Source organism: Ostrinia furnacalis, unplaced genomic scaffold (genome assembly GCF_004193835.3).
Source record: "Ostrinia furnacalis isolate ACB-3 unplaced genomic scaffold, ASM419383v2 OfSCF2702, whole genome shotgun sequence".
NCBI lineage: Eukaryota > Metazoa > Arthropoda > Insecta > Lepidoptera > Crambidae > Ostrinia > Ostrinia furnacalis.
In genome coordinates, this window is record NW_021132941.1 from 277726 (window position 1) to 299729 (window position 22004).

At 39.3% G+C, this 22004-nt stretch overlaps 1 protein-coding gene across 1 annotated transcript; it reads left to right on the forward strand.

The window, feature by feature from the left end:
• The first annotated feature begins 538 nt into the window (after positions 1-538).
• On the forward strand, positions 539-21976 carry LOC114356239 (facilitated trehalose transporter Tret1). The gene is made up of 6 exons (XM_028309324.1): positions 539-814; positions 8970-9079; positions 9613-9748; positions 11820-11992; positions 15170-15788; positions 21386-21976. Exons 2-6 carry the CDS (start codon positions 9032-9034, stop codon positions 21877-21879), a joined length of 1470 nt encoding a protein of 489 aa, XP_028165125.1. The 5' UTR covers positions 539-814; positions 8970-9031; the 3' UTR covers positions 21880-21976.
• The last annotated feature ends 28 nt before the right edge of the window (positions 21977-22004 follow it).

A 22004-nucleotide genomic window follows, 5' to 3' on the forward strand; every position in this document is an offset into this window, starting at 1 on the left:
CAATTGATATTATTATTTAATAAGCGAGAATAGATAATATTGGGTATGTTTGATCAATTTGAAATGAGACAATGAGGTAGAATCAACATAACGCTGTAATTACATCACTGAAATTAGGATTCAGTCGGAGAATTTTATTGTAAAACTTAAATGATTCGTTTACTTTATTTCAGAGTCTACCAACTTATTTCAATTTGAATATTGGTAAAGGTTAATCCAATAGGTAAAGTTTTTTTTGTGATTTTAATGTTTCACTAACAGACCCGAATTTTTCGACACCAGGGATGCCTTTTCTCTGAAATTAAAAATTGATTGTATTATCAGACGATAGCGAATCTCTTTTTTTTTCATACCTAGGTAGGTAGATCCTAGACGAAATTCTAACGGTTCCCGGCACAATCTGAATTTCAACCACGTGCCTACAATATTAAGTACGGAACACACCATAGCAACACTGACTCACTATGTGCTCACTACTTCCTAGTTATGCTTGCTTGGACCACATGAGCACATGTTGCCGACCCCAGTGTGCCCTCAGCTGAGCGTCGATTCGCACGCCGCATGCGGAAAAAAACAACGCGTTCGAATTTCAAAATTCAATTTTTGAATTGGAATTTAATTTTATCTGTGGTTTTATGAATAAAAATAAAAAAGTTTACTTTTTTCTGCATTTCTGGCAGTTTTAAAAAGCTTTCATTACAATTAAAAGAAAACAAGTGAGTGTGAGATTGAAGTTATCAAGGAGGAACAATGCGTTTGGTTTTTTATTCGCCGTAAAAAATATCGCCGAGCCAATTTATTGCACGTGAAAGCGGTGAGTGTGGATTTTGATTACTTTTGTAAATCTTTTTAGTTAAGTTATTTATTTCTTCGTTTCTATTTCTGTAATTATTTTAAGACGAGCAAATCAACTGTCTGTGATGAAATGATTTCTTGTTGGAGATGGTTTACGAGTAATTTCAACTTTAAAAATAACTGTGAAAATAATGTAAACAACTGCGTTAAGAATCACGTATCTAGGCTACGTGGAACGTGTTTGTGTCGTCTATTTTTTTATCAAAAACAAAACTCCTAAGATTATCTACTCTTGTTTAATATAAAAAGCATCTTTATTAAATTATAGCTTAATAACCAGTAATCATCATCAGAAATTCTGAAAATATTAAAGTGTGAAAAAGTATGGCAATGAAAAAAGTACAAAAATACATAACTACCTTTTCAAATTCGGGGTCTTCCGAGCATCGAGTGTCGAGGTAGGGAAGGGAAAAACCTGATTTAGGTATTAAACCTATCAACGTATTGGACCATACACGAATTTATTTACAAAACATACAAATGTAACATGGCACAGTGATAAGAATTCGCTTTGCACAATTTAACTTACGTCATCGCAACTATGTTGATATATTATTTATACTAAATAATGGAAATCAGAACATGTTACACACGTCACGTCTAATCTTTTTCCTGTGATGCAAAATTCGGCACGTGTGCGGATGGTCCGCGTAATAGGAACATGTATGAAATAATGAAATGCGGGCAACAGATCCGCACGCGTGACGAAATCCGCAATACGGGAAAAAGGCACGAATGTCAGTCAGTTGGAATCTCGAGTTGTTGGAGCTCAAAGGTTCAGGAAGTAGCGTAAATATAGGATGGAAGGGCCAGGGGTGGCAAAATGCCACGGGCCCCGTACTGGAGGGGGTCCCGTCTTAAGTCCCTATTAATTGCCCCTGAAAAACAACCAAGGGCCCCATGCACAGAATTTGCCACGGGCCTCGGATCATCGGATGGTATAGTTACTCTACTGGGCTCAGGGTTCGAATTCCAGATTGGTTAAAAAAATGAGCTCAGCATCCAGATGGTTTGAATCAATTTTTAGTGCAGAAATAACTAGGATTCCACTTCCAGCTAAGCTAAATAATAATAATAAAATAAATATGTTACTTGAGTTACACAGGAGTGGATTCATCTCAATAGTCCAGCGGAACGGGTATTGAACTGGTGACCCTTGAATCGGTAGTCCGACACTGGCACCATTGGACTATTGTCACCTTTGTGGGTTATGTTACATGTCCAAGGTCTTTCTGAGACAGAGATAATAAACATTGTTAAATTAACAGTACCCTGATAATCTTGGAGTGTATAAATTTCTGTCCACGGCTTTAACCGTGTAGATTTCAGTTTAAAACATCGTTTGGTTCGATACCGATGTAATAAGCTATAACATTGTAAGTTGTCATCCAAATCCGTTCAGTAGTTTTTACATGAAGGAAGAAAAAACAAACATCCATCCAAACTTTCGCGTTTATACTTTATTAGCACAATATTAGTGTATGATGTAGAGACGCGGCTGTAGTTTCGGTAGAGACCGATAATAGACTCGCAATCAGTCAGTCTGTGTGTCCAGCTGCTAACTGATATAACTCTAGACTACATTGAAACTATCTAGTTACATTTAAGTTTAATCTGATATATGATATTTGTAGCGACTAAGTATTATTCGATTATTACACGATGCAAGCGCGTAAATACATAGTAAATTGTGCCAGGTCTGTCACTGATACTATGTAATTTAGCTAATGTAGGTTTAGTTACGTCTATGGAATAAAACATTATTGAAAATTCGTAAAAATAATATGTAGACTTTTATAGAGCACTTTTACACGTCTCTACATAGTAGGTACATTAGATACTAACTACTGCTCCGGGACAATACTATGGGCTAGTGTTGAGATTATGTACCTAGTGTTTGTGAGTATTGTTATTAGATGTCTTAATAAACTGGAAGTATAAAAACCCAACACATTCTATATTAGTTGATCTAACATGCAATGGGACGAACCCATAAACTTTTTATTGCAGTAGATGCCTCTGATTGTCTGATTGAAACAACACGGTAATTTACTATGCCTGTATGTATGTACCTACGTACATTACAATCAATTGACTCCATAAGGAAAATCTTTATTGCTCTGCCAATTCAGAACATATCCATAAAAAATGCCAAGTGCGAGTGTTGTGACTTACTTAGTGTGAGAAACAAAGAGAGAAATAAAAGTTACAAATGTAGAATAAGAAATTAGAGAAGACAACTGTCTATCTGTTATGGTTCATGAAATAATCTGCTAACAGCTGAAACATATAGAGTAAAATACGGGTCAACTAATCAAATTACTTTTAAGTAATTGGGCCCAATTTACCAAAATAACCTTCTTACATAGACTGATAACATTCCCAAAGCAATTTAACTGACGTGGTTTGTTCAATCAGTTAAGTAAGCGGTTAGGTATTGCGATAGCTTCCGACCCTCGAATTGATCACACATGCAATATAGATTACCTAATAACTAGCAGTAGGTACCTATATATCAGATAAATAAAGAAAAGTCCGTTTGTAATTTAATCCCAAGAGTTTTTAGTAAAATTTTGTCGCGGTTCCATGACAGTTTAATTTCCTCCGGGACAAAACTTCATCTTCACTGGTTGGGTTTTTATTGGCTGTCAAGCTGTAGATCCTGGCTACACAGGAGTTGCAGCGGTGGGAACGAGAGGTAGGAATAGTCCCGTTATGAAAATTCTATCTTCTGTAGTTCACTTCTTGTAAGCACCAGTCAAACGTTGTGTCAAAGTGGTGGTAGAGAAAGATGTATTTTGACACGTAATGTGTGCTCTAAAAAGGACCTGCCTACAGACTAATAAAGAATTTGAATTTAAATAGGTAGGTATAGTATATATTTTATCATGTTATCTAAGTAGGTACGCCAGACGTTAAGTTATTTAAATAGTCATACATATTACTCGTAATTCATAGTCATCACCTACGCTAGACTTTTAGTTAAGGCAGCATGGTCTAAATGCATTGCACAACTCGCGCCTTTCGTGCTACTACCGGAGCACCTACTTTCACTATTTTGCATAGTTCTCTATGCAAAGATTACTAGACTAAACACTAATTAAGTACGACAAAGTATACTCGTATATCCTACTTCTTTAGCACCTGTGGCAGCTGTGAAAAGCGTAAAGTTTCCTGTGACATTTTTCACAATTTCAGATTTTAATTTAGGTATGGGTCCATTACATGAGGCTACATGTATGTAGGTCTACCGACGATCTGGTAAAGGTCGCGGGAAGTACCTGGATGCGGACAGCACAGGACCGGTCGTGGTGGAAATCCTTGGGAGAGGCCTTTGTCCAGCAATGGACGTCATTTGGCTGAAACGAACTAACGAACATGTATGATTTTCAGTTATTTTACAATTTGACAAATCCAAATTCCAGAATTTTAGTTAGGTAATCCTAAAATCTAAAACAATGATTAAAAGTTTAAAACAACGCATTTCAAACAGGTTACGTTATCCTTAATGGTATGTTATACTTTTGTTATTTTGTAGTACCTATCCACTTACTTGGATTTCCCCCTTGTCAATCAGTTTATCTGACCACTTATAAAATGCTATTACTACCTACCTCTCCTTTAAATCAATGTGTATGCTTTTAAATAACTTATCACTCTTGATAAAATTAGTGCGGGTTTTCACGTTTTTCAGAAAAATGCTTCATGATAATTTAATACTTACATAGGTAGTACATACCTACATGTTGACAACTCCACTTTTGTAGCGGAGTTTTGGGCTAACACTATGTAGGTTTGTTGTCGACACGATAAGAAGAAGAAGACCCGTACTTACTTTTAAATATGTACATACTACGAGCAAATTATATTATTTTATACATACTATAGATACTTATTTTCTTCTTGTAGTGTCAGCCCAAAGCTCCGCTACAAGAGTGGTGTTGTCAGTAGCATTAATTAATTTTGTTTATAGCTTTATTGCACACAAGAAAATTACAGTACAAAAGGTGAACTTAATGCCGTATTTATGGCACTCTCTACCAGTTAACCATTGTTATAACTCCAATTTCGGTTTCGCCAATACAATAAAACTGTTGGCTAACAAATACTGTCCTAATTAATTTTGCAATGGTGTGGAGAGAAAGGTTCCTGTTAATCAAAGTCAAAAATAATTGCGTTTGTGATTACAGAACGTTCTTGCAACATATAATAATATTATTGTCAATCATTAAGGTACAATTGTACACTGTACAGCTCCATTCTAGTTCGCACTTTAAAATCAGCAGTATGTTTCAGTCGTACCTACTGAAGATTATCTAAAAGAAGATATATGACACTCGTATCGTAAACAAGATCTAAGATGCACTTAGTAAAGATATCTAGTTTTTGCTCAATGACAACTTTAAAGACATACTGCTTCTTTTTAATCAGCAAAAAATGTCGACACGTTCTTACAAGGAAACAGGAACTATGGCGTCGTCGTTTGCCTCATTTTTTTGCCTATTCATCACATGTCATCGCCAGAATTACAACCTATTACAAGTCTACCGTTTAACTCAGTCAGTACCTGAGGTGTTAGTAAAATTCATAAAATTCATTTATTTTTGCAAATAGGCTTTTAAAAAGCGCTTTTACACGTCCCAATATTAACCCTACCACTGCTTCGGGACAATAAATGGGCCAGTGCTGAGAAGAAGCAGCGCAAGAAACTCAGTCACTATTGTAATTTCGAACTCCTCCTATGTTCTTCTGATTAATTTCGTTGCGGGTCCAATGACAGTTTAACTTTGCCCCGGGACAAACTTGACCTTCAGTGGTTTGTTTTTTGTGGCGGTCAAGCTGTAGATCCTGGCTACACAGGAGTTGCAGTGGTGGGAACGAGAGGTGGGAATAGTCCCGAAGTGCCTGAGGTGTGGAAGCGGCACGGAAGGGGAGATTTTGACAGGTTATGACGTGACAGGAAGGCGCTGGACGAAGGACCAACCGCGCAACATGTAAAGCATTGGGGGAGGCCTATGTTCAGCAGTGAACGTCCTATGGCTGAGATGATGATGATGATGACGTGACAACAGAGCATACAAATCTGAAGTCTCGCTGACATTTGACGTCCCGTGTCCCTCCCATAGGTAGGTACCTCAGATATTGACTGACGCTTATGCGTTAGATCTATTTATTACACATGTCTGAATCAAAACGCTACAAACATAATGACCTGAATTACTTTGATTGTTGGTTTAGACTGTGGTTAGAAACTCGAGTTATTTTAAACGAAGTGGTTATTTTAAACTTTGCCATTGTTAAAGTTCATATATACGAAAATCTTTTGCAACAATTTTTTAGTCTGTCTGTAGGTATTGCATGCCTGAGTCTAAGTGCAGTTTTAAGCTATTAAAATAATTTTAAAATTAATTTTGATGAATTTTGGTGAAGAGCATATTCTTCTTCTATCAAATATTAATCTTCTTGTCTATGGCGGCTTTTGTCCAGAAATGGACTGCCATTAGCTGAAATAATAATGATGAGTTTAATCGAGCTATTACATAAGTAAAACGACAAGTAAATTGTGTGTAAACACAAAATTGCCCCCTCATTTTCCTCTAACATGTAGTGATGTAGTAAGATAAGAGCACGATTATGTAATCAGTGCTGTAAAGGAAGCATATTTTATTATTTATAGAAAATATGCATGACTCATGGTGGTCTGTGGCTATTTTCTATAATATAGAAAATCAACCCTTCTTCTTCTTGTCGTGTCGACAACAAACCCAGCGTCGGCCCAAAACCCTGACCAAAACAAAGTGATTTCTTTTGCTGCGCTGCTACCCTAAGGATTGACGGGTCCGTGGCCGAGTCCCCCAGTTTTCGACGCACCCGTGGTCGACGCCCCCGGTCAGTTAAATTCGATTTGAAGCAATTTTTAATCAAATGTACAGTCAGGCACAAAAAAGTTTATAAACGAATAAATATTTATTAGGCCAGTAGAATTAAACACAAAAATGAATCTAATGAAATGAAAATAATTCCTACAAAAGTTTTTTGTTTCTTACTACTGCTGGTTTTGGGTTAAAATTTTGCTCCCAGATTGCATAAATAGCGTCAAAAATGCATAGTTTAGTATAATAATTAGCTTGTGAAACTTTTTTCGTTGACTGTACTTAGTGCAAAAGCCGAAAAAAATATGATATTAAATTTATTTAAATCGGGGGCGTCCACCACGGGTGCGTCAAATACTGGGGGACTCGGCCACGGACCCGGATTGACAATGACTTTTCAGAAATTAATAAGACTAATGCCCGTTTTACCATCAATCCCTAATTTTTAAGTGACCCCTATGAAAACAAAATTCCTGTTATGTGTTACCATAGAGGTCACTTAAAAATTAGGGATTGGTGGTGAAAGCGGGCATAAGTATCGTATTTTTTGTTTCAAGAAAAGTAGAGTTTATCGTTCATCATCACTCATAAATATTGGTTGTTATAGATCCTTTTCTAGCCTATGTAAAAAGGAAAACCGCAATAGGTTAACGCTGTGTGAGAAACCTGTCCATTGGATAGAGAAAGCTCGAGTTACATAGATTGGAAATTNATTAACATGAAGCCAAAAATAAAATTAATATATCTTAAATATTACAAGGTCTTTAAGCCTTGTGCCGCCACAATGTAAGTTTTAATACCAGGTTTATTGACCTTGTACCGAAGGAATGGAAAGTATTAAAAAGTTACTGCCGCAGCAAAGGTGTTAATCGAGCTATTACATAAGTAAAACGACAAGTAAATTGTGTGTAAACACAAAATTGCCCCCTCATTTTCCTCTAACATGTAGTGATGTAGTAAGATAAGAGCACGATTATGTAATCAGTGCTGTAAAGGAAGCATATTTTATTATTTATAGAAAATATGCATGACTCATGGTGGTCTGTGGCTATTTTCTATAATATAGAAAATCAACCCTTCTTCTTCTTGTCGTGTCGACAACAAACCCAGCGTCGGCCCAAAACCCTGACCAAAACAAAGTGATTTCTTTCGCTGCGCTGCTACCCTAAGGATTGACAATGACTTTTCAGAAATTAATAAGACTAATGCCCGTTTTACCATCAATCCCTAATTTTTAAGTGACCCCTATGAAAACAAAATTCCTGTTATGTGTTACCATAGAGGTCACTTAAAAATTAGGGATTGGTGGTGAAAGCGGGCATAAGTATCGTATTTTTTGTTTCATGAAAAGTAGAGTTTATCGTTCATCATCACTCATAAATATTGGTTGTTATAGATCCTTTTCTAGCCTATGTAAAAAGGAAAACCGCAATAGGTTAACGCTGTGTGAGAAACCTGTCCATTGGATAGAGAAAGCTCGAGTTACATAGATTGGAAATTCTGACGTAGAAATAGCAACCTTGACCTGCTAAACTCATTTAAAATGACAAATTAATGACGTTGGCTACTTAAACAACATTAATTATGCGAATGTCTTCTAGACTGTAACAGGTAAAAGTGTAGTCGAGTACTTCTCTCGCTAAACCTAGGCGCTAACCACCGACTTTTAGACTAGCGCTTTCACATTTAGACGATTTAGCAGCGCGTCAAACGCGCGACAGACGCGCTGCCAAAAATTTCATACTATGTGACAACGGAACAGCAGATGCATGCTTTCACATTATAAAAACGCCGCTGCCGAGCTGCAGTCGCGCTACTAACGCCCTAATGTGAAAGCGCTCTTAGTTGGCCGATAGTTTGGTCGGGCTGTTGATCAGTATGAACATATACATGTTCATCCATACGGAAGTGTGCACATTACATGGATTTGGTATCGGCCGATTCTTTATACAAATTAGAATCGGGCCCAACTATCGGCCAACTAAAAGTCGATGGTCTGCGCCTAGACTAAGGGCTATATTTCACTGGGACACCATGGCGGCGCAACCAGTCGCCGGCTACCAACCAAATGTATAGAGCTTTGCGCAACCAAACAGTCACCAGGTGAGTAACTCTCTATAGAGCTGCATACATTTTGTTGGTAGCCGGCGACTGGTTGCGCCGCCATGGTGTCCCGGTGAAATATAGCCCTAAAGCTTGCCTTCCACAACGTAACCGTAATAGTTTGTTTTATCTTTTCAGGCGGTGAGGAATGCGATGAAACTACACTTTCAGTGAAGGCAGCTTATAAATCAGCATCCAAGATGGCGGAGGGGGTTCATAAACAGAGGGTGCCTCCTTTCCTGAAACAGGTACCTACTTATTTAATAATAGTAATAAATGTTGTAATCCTAAAAGGATGCCATGTATTGTTTCTCTCGATCCTTTCCAATACGTATGCATCCATCCATCCATCTAGAATGCAGCAAACCAGTTTGTTTGCTCCAAGAGTAAAATTTTATGAGCTAACACTGTTTTGTTGTTGTAAAAAATATTGCTTAACAGTGTCCTAAAATTAGCACGCTGAAATACCGGTGGTAGATGGGCCTTAGAAGCATGGAACTATATGAATGAACCGTGTTGGACAACTATTGCATATTGCATTCTAAAGCACAGATATCCGTAACCGTAACCGAAACTTTCGGATATCCGAAATAAAAAAATATCCGTAACCGTAACCGAAACCGGTATAATATTATACCTATATCCGTAACCGTATCCATAACCGAAACTACATATCCATAACGTCCCTAGTCTTAAGCCCATCTACCTCCGATGTCAGGTCAGGTGTGACGTGCTCATTTTGGGACCTCCTGTATATCTAAACTAACACATCTTCCCCCAGCTGCTGGCAGTAAGCGGCATAGTGCTGTACATGATCGGCACCGGCGCCAATATCGCGTACCCTGGAGTGCTGCTGGTGCAGTTGCGGGAACCAGGCTCGACTGTCCAGCTCACGCCCGAACATGAGTCGTGGATAGGTTTGTACTTGCTTTTTTAACTGTCAGACGACCTATTGAAACTGCTAGAACAGTCATTTCCCATTTTATAGTTCATGAGGAGTAAAAATATTACGCCCACTCTTCCCGTGGGCCGTGGATGCGGTAGGTAATCGATTGAGGAAGAAATATCCATTTGGATCATGTAAATAAGAGAGTCGTGTTCCTGCAGTAGAGATCAAATGTCATCATCAAATTAGTCCTTTGATTCGAAAAAAAAAAAATAAGTTACCTGGATTTTTTTCTTGAAAAGCTTTTTTCAGAAAGAGCACATCGCAAAATAAAATTATTCAGAACTCCTGAAAGACTCCAGGCAAGACTACCCATGATCTTTGATTACCTAAAGTCAAATATGGCTAATTATGTTATATCAGTTCCAAATATAGCTTTAATAACGTTTTCGGGGTGGGAAACTAATAATTTTCTGCAAATTATAATGTTTCAATCCGATCTCAAATTACCATAGACATGCGTCAGTTGTTTTGTAAGCCTACTTTGAGTGTCATAATTTGATATCGGGACTAGTTTTTTCCTGCAGCTATGCATTTTGATAACAATCTTTAAGTCAGTGCACCGACAGTTTAGTTTCCTAAGCTCTTGTTGGCCTAAATACAATATCATCATCATTTCAGTCACAGGACGTCTACTGCTGAACATAGGCCTCCCCCAATGATTTCCATAAAATATTGACCGGTTGGTAGAGGCTTGCATCCAGCGTGCCTTCTTGCTACCTTTGTCGTCGATCCACCTTGTAGTAATTTCAGCAAGGTATTTAGTAGGAATGTTTAAGTTTTGGTATAAAAGCTTGCAAAATTCATACAGATAAACAAAAAAAGAATGTTTGTCTATGTGGATCGTGAATACTTATAGCCAAAATTTATAGCCTGCCACTTTGATTTATTTGTATTTAAATATCAAGATATCGCAGAAATATTGCTTTGCGTAATAAATGAGTGTACCTACCTATTTACCGAACACTTCTACTATAATGTCAAGGTCGAAGATGCTAATGCGAGTCACAATGAATGTCAAATACATTAAAGAGGTAAAAAAAACAATCGTTTGTTTGTCGGTTGTCGGAGGTGATTTATCAGTTTATCTCCTAGACTGATTGATTGCACCAGGTAGTTCTTCTTATACGGTATATTCCCGCATGGCAAACACCGATAATGACATACACCGATATAATCTAGGTTTCAAGTAATATAATGGTTGTAGTTTTTAAAGTTGCACAGCGTGCTATAGAAAGGGCTATGCTCGGTGTTTCTTTACGAGATCAAATCAGAAATGAGGGGATCCGTAAACGAACTGAAGTCACTGACATAGCCCGACGGATTAGCAAGCTGAAGTGGCAATGGGCAGGGCATATAGTACGCAGAACTGACGGCCGATGGGGCAGCAAGGTTCTGGAGTGGAGGCCACGTACCGGAAAACACTGCGTGACACGTCCACTCACAAGGTGGACCGACGACCTGATAAAGGTAGCAGGAAGGCGAAGGTGGTAGTCATTGGGGCTTATGTTCAGGAATGGACGTCCTGTGGCTGAATTGATGATGATGATGATGTAGTTTTTACTTAAACCTACATAAACGCGCGAAGGACGCTACAAAGACTGGAAAGAAAGACAATACGCAATTCTTCCCTCTATTCTCTCTAGATCTCTCTTTACTTAATTAGCAGCAGTCATGTACTGGCGTGTCTTTGTTTAGTAAGTAGTGAACCTGTGGCTGAAATGATGAGAGGACTTTTACTTCTTCAGTCCCAACACAGGTACTGAGGATGTTTTAAAAGGAATTTGCAATAATCAATCATCAGCATCAATTTTATGTTCAAGCTAAATCTAAGGGATTATTCCCACCTCCCGTTCCCACCGCTGCAACTCCTGTGTAGCCAAGATCTACAGCTTGACCGCCAATAAAAACCTTAGCTTCGAATTCCTCCTATAAGAACTGATTAATTTCGTTGCGGGTGCAATGACAGTTTTACTTTCCCCGGGACAAACTTGACCTTTACTGGTGGGGTTCAAGCTCAATCTGCATACTGCTTCTTCCAGCTTCCATCCTGGGCCTGGCGCTCATCAGCGGCATCGTGGTAGCTCCGTTCAGCCTGCAGCGCCTCGGTCGTCGCCTCACCAACCAGCTCAGCTGTCTCCCAGCGCTGGGTGGCTGGGCGCTGATGATATCAGCTAAGGGACCTACTGCGCTGCTCATCAGTAGGTCTTTGCAGGTAATATAGTGGAACTTTCACCTCCTATCTGCTTTAACCAAGCACTGGACAGCAACGCTGTTCTGCTATTCGCGCTCTCACCAGCTCTGTAGCTGCCTTAATCAGTTCTTCTGCCTCCCAGCGCTCGGGGGCTGATGATCATTAATCATTAATCATTTATTTATTGCTTCATAAGTGTACATAGGTGGTGATCTTAAACTTAGTCTCAACTTATGACCCTGTAAGGGTGTTGCAAATCTTGTATCGTAGGTACATTACTAAATATTCTACAATAGTTAGTAATAATTATTAATATCGATAAATTATAAAATTAATTAGTTTACATAATTTTACATTACAATTAAAATACAATAATGTTACAATGTTACAATAATGATATCAGTAGATCGCTGCAGGTAATATCTCCTTCAGCCAGCAGCGTTTTGTTCTGTAAGCTCCTTTTAAGTAAGTACTCCCACATTTACTGGGTGCTGGTTCTCGAGTATCTCATCCAAAGGACCCAGCTGTACCTACTGCTCATCTTTGCAAGTAATTTTCATCCAATGTCCTGCTACATATCTGTCATTAGGCTCACCAACCAGCTCAGCTGTCTTCCAGCATTGGGCGGCTGGTCGCTGATGATATCAGTTAAAGGACCTGCTGCGCTGCTCATCAGTAGGTCTTTACAGGTAAATATAGATTTTACAATTGCTCGCACCCTTTCAATCAGCTTCTTGTTCTGATATATTTCTGTCGTAATCTTTCCAACCAGCTCAGCTGCCATTTTCAATCCAGCAGAGTTTTGTTTTTGTCAGCTACTTTTAAGTAGGTAAGTACTCCCACGTTTACTGGGTGCTGGTTCTCGAGTATCTCATCCAAAGGACCCAGCTGTACTGCTCATCTTTGCAGGTAATTTTCATCCAATGTTCTGCTACATATCTTTCATTAGGCTCACCAACCAGCTCAGCTGTCTTCCAGCATTGTGCGGCTGGGCGCTGATGATATCAGTTAAAGGACCTGCTGCGCTGCTCATCAGTAGATCGCTACAGGTAATTTGGAAGAAAATATTGCATCAACCAGCTCAGTTACCTCCCAGCATTAGGGAGCTGGGCGCTGAACAACTCTATCGATGCCTTTAAGCGCTGGGGGCTGGACGTTGATGATTTCAGCTAAAGGACCTACGTACGTTTCATGAGTAGGTCTTTACTGCAGGTAATTTACTAAAATAACTGACTCCTTCAATCCAGCAGAGTTTTGTCACATCTCTGTCTGTTCATATTCTTAATGTTTACATATTATCAATTTAGAATTTAAATAAACTGTGATCAGTCTATGTGTACAGGTGTACATAATAGTTAATTATTACACACTCTGCCTCTTTACATAATACCTATTAGGTGCACATACGACATCATTAAATAGCGCAACTAAATGCTTTGTTTGTTTGCTCAGTAATAAAATAGCATAACAATCAGTTAAATTAACTGTTGCTCTGTACCTAATATCCGAGATAATAGCTAGTAACTAGTTACTTGTGGTTTTGTTTCGTTTACTTTAATACTACACGGGAATTTATTTTTTAAAAAACAAGGTTGTTTTGTTGATGCTGTAGTAATGACCAAAAACTTTTATAAGAAACCAGGTTAAGTTTTTTTCGTCGCGACATCGTGATTTCAATTCATTATTATTCAATGGAAATCAGTGATAAATATTTATAGAAGTCTGCGTATAAATTTAACAAGGCGTAGGTATTTCCATCAATTTGTTGTTTCTCGTTTTGATTGATAAATCAAGCAGGTCAATAAGTTCAATCACCAATTGCTTTTATGTTTGTGGCTGGACTCTGGAATCTAGATCTAGTTTAAATTACGATTGATAGAGTCAGTATAGTACCTAGTCTAATAACGAACAATGATTTATTAATTCTAATTTAATACAGTGTAGATGGTTTTTTTTTGTTCCAAAAAAGGGATTTTTTGTCTTTAATGTAGCTCTGAAGATTTGGGAAAGGCTCTTTTACAGTCCCGTATTAATAGACATTGGTTTATCTTATAAACTTACAAAAATCAGCCTTAACAACTCATTCTCTACAAGTTTACAACTCAGTTATAAGTGTTGAAACTTCATAGGTCACGGTTCTTTCCTAATGGTTTCAAAACTAGCAGTTAACATCATAGGGCATTGACGTGATGTTTTCAAGGCCTTAAAGGTTATTAATTTGTTACCAAATGTACCAAATACCTACTTAAATATCTGCTGAGAAACTCGACGCTTCGCTTTCCGGTAGGACATCCACCCACAAAGTGGACCGACGACCTCATAAAGGTAGCGGAAGGCGCTGGATGCAGGCCTCTACCAACTGGCCATTATTGAAATCATTGAAATCTTTGGGGGAGGCCTATGTTTAGCAGTGGACATCCTGTGGCTGAAATGATGATGACGAAATGATGAAGCTCTATGATTTAATTTATAGTTTTTAATATAGCGGCTGCCCGCGACTTATCTATTTATTTATTTGGTTCACCAATACATTGTACGCGTGGATCCCGTTATACCCTTTTAGAAGTTGAATTTTGCAAAATCCCGTCTTAGTGAGCACCTACGTTCTAAAAGGAACCTTCATTTGAGACTCTAGCACTTGTAGTTTCTGAGATTTCGTGATGAGTGAGTCAGTCAATCAGTGACCTTTCGCTTTTATAGATATAGTTTAATTACACAGGTTCAGTGCTCTCTAACAAAGTTAACTTCATGGCCGGTAATCTTCGTAACGTAAACCTCCAACATGTGACGTCAAAGCGCAAAAGCCGGATTGGCAAACCGGCTTGGCATCGCAAGCGCACGCTGTGACCGTAGTGCTTCCAGACAGAGAATGTTTATTTGATTCACACATACGTCATACTATTCATTGTACCTAATACCTAAATGTTTCTTTCTTTCCTAGTATGTTTTGTTAGGATTACATATTCTCTTATGTGAACAGATTAAACTTACATAGTTCTTTCTTGCGAATTAATTATTGAATTAATTCTTGAGTTAAAATCAAGTTTGGCGGGTCGATTCATTCTTTAATACAGGGTGATAGATTCCAGTGCTAGATCAGACAAATGACATTTACCTGAACCAGAAGCGCACCATCATACCTCATGCAAACATATCACATTAACTCCCAATTAAAATGAGGCCTGTTCTCATTTCCAGGGCTTCGCCATGGGCCTGCAGGCAGCATCGGCCCCCGTGTCCATCGCCGAGTACTCAGCGCCGAAGCACCGCGGCGCCTTCCTGGCCACCATTGCCTTCTCCTTTGCCACTGGCATGCTGGTGGCACACACCTTCGGCACCTTCCTCTACTGGAGGACCGCTGGCCTCGCCTGTGGCAGCTTCTACGCCCTCTCTCTGATACTCATCTCTCTCAGCCCAGAAACACCGCCATATCTAGCGTCAAGGGGACTCTACGCCGAATGCCGCAAGTCCTTCCGATGGTTGCGAGGATATGACTACGCTTCAGAAAAAGAACTAGAAGTCTTGCTAAACAGCCAGAAGACGCAGAATGTAGTCACCACTAAAGTCTCCAAATGGAGGTATTACAATAACATTGTGAGAAAACCTGAGTTTTTTAAGCCGACTGTAATAATGATGTTCATGTTTGTCCTTTTCCAAATATCAGGCATGACTGTAGTTCCGTCGTATACAGTGCCTATGATGCAAGAGGTGTCTGGAGGCAGCATCGAGGCTAACACAAGCATGCTGATGGTAGATGTAGTCAGATTCGCTACCGCTGTTCTGGCGTGCGTTGTCGTCAATAAAATGAACAGAAGAACTNCCGCCGCCCGCACTTTTAAAATTCAATATCTTGGAAACTAATTGACGTATCGAAATAATTCTTTCACGTGTATTTTTTATTTTTAACAGAGAATACAGAAAGCTAAAAAACAAAATTAGTGAACATTCTTCATTGTAAAGTTTCATATTTCTACCTCTTCACTGATCTTTGATTACCTAAAGCCAAATATGGCTAATTATGTTATATCAGTTCCAAATATAAGTAGCTTTAATAACGTTGTCGGGGTGGGAAACTAATAATTTTCTGCGCAAATTATAATGTTTCATTCAATCCAATCTCAAATTACCATAGACATGCGTCAGTTGTTTTGTAAGCCTACTTTGAGTGTATAATAATTTGATATCGTATAGTTGTTAGTTTTTTCCCGCAGCTAGCTATGCATTTTGATAACAATCTTTAAGTCAGTGCATTGGCAGTTGTTTCCTAAGCTCTTGTTGGCCTAAACGCAATTTCAGCAATTCATAGTCATAGTCATCATCATTTCAGCCACAGGACGTCTACTGCTGAACATAGGCCGCCCCCATGGCCGCCCCCAATAATTTCCATATTGACCGGTTGGTAGAGGCTTGCATCCAGCGTGCCTTCTTGCTACCTTTAAGAGGTCGTCGATCCACCTTGTAGTAATTTCAGCAAGGTATTTAGTAGGAATGTTTAAGTTTTGGTATAAAAGCTTGCAAAACTCATACAGATAAACGAAAAAAGAATGTTTGTCTATGTGGATCGTAAATACATATAGCCAAAATTTATAGCCTGCTACTTTGATTTATTTGTATAAATATCAAGATATCGCAGAAATATTGCATTGCGTAATAAATGAGTGTATTTATCGAACACTTCTACTATAATGTCAAGGTCGAAGATGCTTGCGCCTCACAATGAATGTCAAATACATTAAAGTGGTAAAAAAAAACAATCGTTTGTTTGTCGGAGGTGATTAATCAGTTTATCACCTAGACTGATTGATTGCACCAGGTAGTTCTAATTCCCGCATGGCAAACACCGATAATGACATAGGTACACCGATATAATGTAGGTTTCAAGTAATATAATGGTTGTAGTTTTTAAAGTTGCACAGCGTGCTATAGAAAGGGCAATGCTCGGTGTTTCTTTACGAGATCAAATCAGAAATGAGGAGATCCGTAAACGAACTGAAGTCACTGACATAGCCCGACGGATTAGCAAGCTGAAGTGGCAATGGGCAGGGCACATAGTACGCAGAACTGACGGCCGATGGGGCAGCAAGGTTCTGGAGTGAAGGCCACGTACCGGAAAACACAGCGTGACACGTCCACCCACAAGACAAGGTGGACCGACGACCTGATAAAGGTAGCAGGAAGGCGAAGGTGGAAGTCATTGGAGGCCTATGTTCAGCAATGGACGTCCTGTGGCTGAATTGATGATGATGGTGTAGTTTTTACTTAAACCTACATAAACGCACGAAGGACGCTACAAAGACTGGAAAGAAAGACTTACGTCACTCTTCCCTCTAGATCTCTCTATACTTAATTAGCAACTGTCTTTTCCATGGGGTGTCTTTTTTTAGCAGTGGTCCGGTGGCTGAAATTATAATGATGAGAGGACTTTGCTTCCTACAGACACAACTTTACTAGTACCTGAGGAAGTCTCAAAAGGAAATTGTAATAATCAATCAATAATCATCATCAGCATCAATTTTATGTTCAAGCTCAATCTACGGAACTATTCCCACCTCTCGTTCCCACCACTGCAACTCCTGTGTAGCCAGGATCTACAGCTTGACCGCCAATAAAAACCTTAGCTTCGAATTCCTCTGAAGAACTGATTAATTAAAATTCCTCCTATGTTTATGAAATTTCGTTGCGGGTCCAATGACAACTTAATTTTCCCCCGGGAAAAACTTGACCTTCAATGGTTGGGTTCAAGCTCAATCTGCATACTGCTTCTTCCAGCCTCAATCCTGGGCCTGGCACTCATCAGCGGCATCGTGGTAGCTCCATTCAGCCTACAACGTCTTGGTCGTCGGCTCACCAACCAGCTCAGCTGTCTCCCAGCGCTGGGCGGCTGGGCGCTGATGATCTCCGCCAAGGGACCTGCTGCGCTGCTCATCAGTAGGTCTTTACAGGTAAATATAGGTTTTAGAATTGCTCGCACCCTTTCAATCAGGTTCTTGTTCTGCTATATTTCTGTCGTAATCTTTCCAACCAGCACAGCTGCCATTAGAGGGCTAGGCGCTGATGACATCAGCTAAGAAACCTGTCTCGTTGCTCATTAGTAGGTCTTTGCAGGTAATCTTTCTTCCATCCAGCAATGACAGTCTGTAGTCAACTTACCAGCTCAACTGCAGTCTCAGTATGAGAGGCTGGGAGTTGATGATATCAGCTAAGGGATCAGCTGCGCTGCTCATCAGTAGATCTCTGCAGGTAATTTATCTTCAATCCAGCAGAGTTTTGTTTCTGTCAGCTACTTTTAAGTAAGTTACTTTCACATTTACTGGGTGCTGGTTCTCGAGTCCAAAGGCCTCTCAGCTGTACTGCTCATCTTTGCAGGTAATTTTCATCCAATGTTCTGCTACATATCTGTCATTAGGCTCACCAACCAGCTCAGCTGTCTCCCAGCATTAGGCGGCTGGGCTCTGATGATATCAGCTAAAGGACCTGCTGCTTATCAGTAGATCGCTGCAGAGATAATTTACTGAAATAACTGACTCCTTCCATCCAGAAGTGTTTTGTCACATCTCTGTTCTACAGGATGTTAGGTAAATGGGTATATGAGCCGACACTAGCCCATGTTAACATGGTCATATAAATGGTATGGTGAAGTCAGAAAATTGATATCTTCATTTTAATTATTTTAATTTTCATACAAATCGGAATTTATAAAAATTATTTTGTATGAAAATTAAAAAAAATAAATGATGATATCAAATTTCTGACTTTACCATACCATTTATATGCCCATGTTAACATGGGCTAGTGTCGGCTCATATACCCATTTACCTAACACTCTGTATTTACATTTGAACAATTTAGAATTTAAATAAACTGTGATCAGTCTAATGTGTAACCAGGTGTACATAATACTTAGTTAATTATTACACACTCAGCCTCTTTACATAATACCTATTAGGTGCACATACGACATCATTAAATAGCGCAACTAAATGCTTTGTTTGTTTGCTCAGTAATAAAATAGCATAACAATCAGTTAAATTAACTGTTGCTCTGTACCTAATATCCGTGATAATAGCTCCATACTTAAAACATCCAGTAACTAGTTATTTGTGGTTTTGTTTCGTATTTACACAGAAAATTTAAAACACTAGGTTGTTTTGTTGATGCTGTGCAAAAACTTTTATAAGAAATCAAGTTAAATATTTTTCTTCGCGACATCGTGATTTCAATTCAGTATTATTCAATGGAAATCAGTGATAAATATTTATAGAAGTCTGCGTATAAATTTAACAAGGCGTAGGTATTTACACCAATTTGTTGTTTCTCGTTTTGATTGATAAATCAAGCAGGTCAATAAGTTCAATCACCAATTGCTTTTATGTTTGCGTCTGGACTCTGGAATCTAGATCTAGTTTAAATTATGATTGATAGAGTCAGTATAGTACCTAGTCTAATAACGAACAATGATTTATTAATTCTAATTTAATAAAGTGTAGATGTTTTTTTTTGTTCCAAAAAAGTGATTTTTTGTCTTTAATGTAGCTCTGAAGATTTGGGAAAGGCTCTTTTACAGTGAGTTGAGACATTGGTTTATCTTATAAACTTACAAATCAGCCTTAACAACTCATTCTCTACAAGTTTAAATAATACAACTCAATTATAAGTGTTGAAACTTCATAGGTCACGGTTCTTTCCTAATGGTTTCAAAACTAGCAGAACATCATAGGGCATTGACATGATGATTTCAAGGTCTAATAGATTATTTGTTACCAAATGTTATACTTAAATATCTGCTGAGAAGCTCGACGCTTCGCTTTCCGGTAGGACATCCACCCACAAAGTGGACCGACGACCTCATAAAGGTAGCGAAAGGCGCTGGATGCAGGCCTCTACCAACTGGCCATTATTGAAATCATTGAAATCATTGGGGGAGGCCTATGTTTAGCAGTGGACATCCTGTGGCTGAAATGATGACGACGATGATGAAGCTCTATGATTTAATTTATAGTTTTTATATAGCGGCCGCCCGCGACTTCGTACGCGTGGATCCCGTTATACCCTTTTAGGAGTTGAATTTTGCAAAATCCCGTCCTAATGAGCACCTACGTTCTAAAAGGAACCTTCATTTGAGACTCCTAGCACTTGTAGTTTCTGAGATTTCGTGATGAGTGAGTCAGTCAATCAGTGACCTTTCGCTTTTATAGATATAGTTTAATTACACAGGTTCAGTGCTCTAGCAAAGTTAACTTCATGGCCGGTAATCTTCGTAAGGTAAACCCGCAACATATGACGTCAAAGCGCAAAGGCCGGATCGGCAAACCGGCTCGGCCGGCATCGCGAGCGCACGCTGTGACCGTAGCTTAGTGCTCCCAGACAGGACCTGTTTATTTGATTCACACACAGACTACTATAATACTACTAGTACTAGTCAGGATGTGCTAAAAAGATACTTATGAGATACGAATGTTAGTCTTATCGTTGTCATTATTAACGTGGACACTGCTTACGGAGTTGAAGTTATTTTAGGTAAACGACACACCTCCACGCTTTATTCTGAACATTTTGTCTTAAACGAGTAGTACATACCTAGATCTTTGGATTGTAAATGTATAGTTAGGATACTCGAGACTCTACAATCGTAACCACATTGGTATTTTAACTGAACTTTTTTTTCGCTCCATAATATATTTTTTTCTAGACAAATTTTAATCCGTCGCGAACTTTACTTTGTTTCGACGGCTAGTAGCGATAATCATAAGTGACTATAATTTTCCAATCCTTATGTGGTCTGTTCTCATTTCCAGGGCTTCGCCATGGGCCTGCAGGCGGCGTCGGCGCCCGTATCCATCGCCGAGTACTCAGCGCCGAAGCACCGCGGCGCCTTCCTGGCCACCATTGCCTTCTCCTTTGCCACTGGCATGCTGGTGGCACATACCTTCGGCACCTTCCTCTACTGGAGGACCGCTGGCCTCGCCTGTGGCAGTTTCTACGCCCTCTCTCTGATACTCATCTCTCTCAGCCCAGAAACACCTCCCTATCTAGCATCAAGAGGACTCTACGCTGAATGCCGCAAGTCCTTCCGATGGTTGCGAGGATATGACTACGCTTCAGAAAAAGAACTAGAAGTCTTGCTAAACAGCCAGAAGACGCAGAATGTAGTCACCACTAAAGTCTCCAAATGGAAGTATTACAATAACATTGTGAGAAAACCTGAGTTTTATAAGCCGACTGTGATAATGATGTTCATGTTTGTCCTGTTCCAAATATCAGGTATGACTGTAGTTCCGTCGTATACAGTGCCCATGATGCAGGAGGTATCAGGCGGCAGCATCGAGGCTAACACCAGCATGCTGATGGTAGATGTAGTCAGATTCGCTACCGCTGTTCTGGCGTGCGTTGTCGTCAATAAAATGAACAGAAGAACTGTACTCTTCTTGGGCATCATCATCAGCGTCATATCTCTATTCTTAGCAGCTATCCTACTCTTTCTACGAGATTTGGGGCATATCTCAGAAAAATATAAGTGGATCCCCGTCATTCCCACTTTAACATACATCTTTGGGAAGACGCTGGGCATTTTGCCAATTCCCTGGGCCATCGCTGGAGAGATCTTCCCGTTGGCTTACAGGAGTTTGGGCAGTGGAATATCTGGAATGTTCCTGTCGATTATGTTCTTTGTTGTGGTAAAGACTGCTCCGAGTTCGTTCCAAAATATTGGTGTGAACGGAACGTTTTGCGTTTATGGCATTTGTATCACCATTTGTGGGGGGTTTCTGTACTTCTTGCTTCCAGAAACTAAAGGAAAGACGTTGTATGAGATCGAATGTCACTTCAAAGGCATCAGCAGTGAACTGAAGAGAGAGAATACTTGTGAGCAGGAGAGAATGCTGGAACTGGGGAAGGTGGAAGGTGGTTGAATGAACAGATGGATCCCCAAGGAACTGCTTTCAGCTCGAAGAGCTGGCCCCGTATGTAAGGAGGAATGAAGACTAGATCAGATGGATGCTTTTGTAATAGTAAGTTACTAGTACAATAAAAAATC

Bases quoted from the DNA above. Each gene is read 5' to 3' on its own strand.
- LOC114356239 (XM_028309324.1), top strand. From the start codon at position 9,032: ATGGCGGAGGGGGTTCATAAACAGAGGGTGCCTCCTTTCCTGAAACAG. The intron at 9,080-9,612 runs GTACCTACTTAT...ATCTTCCCCCAG, and splicing joins TGCCTCCTTTCCTGAAACAG to CTGCTGGCAGTAAGCGGCAT. The intron at 11,993-15,169 runs GTAATATAGTGG...TCTCATTTCCAG, and splicing joins TCATCAGTAGGTCTTTGCAG to GGCTTCGCCATGGGCCTGCA.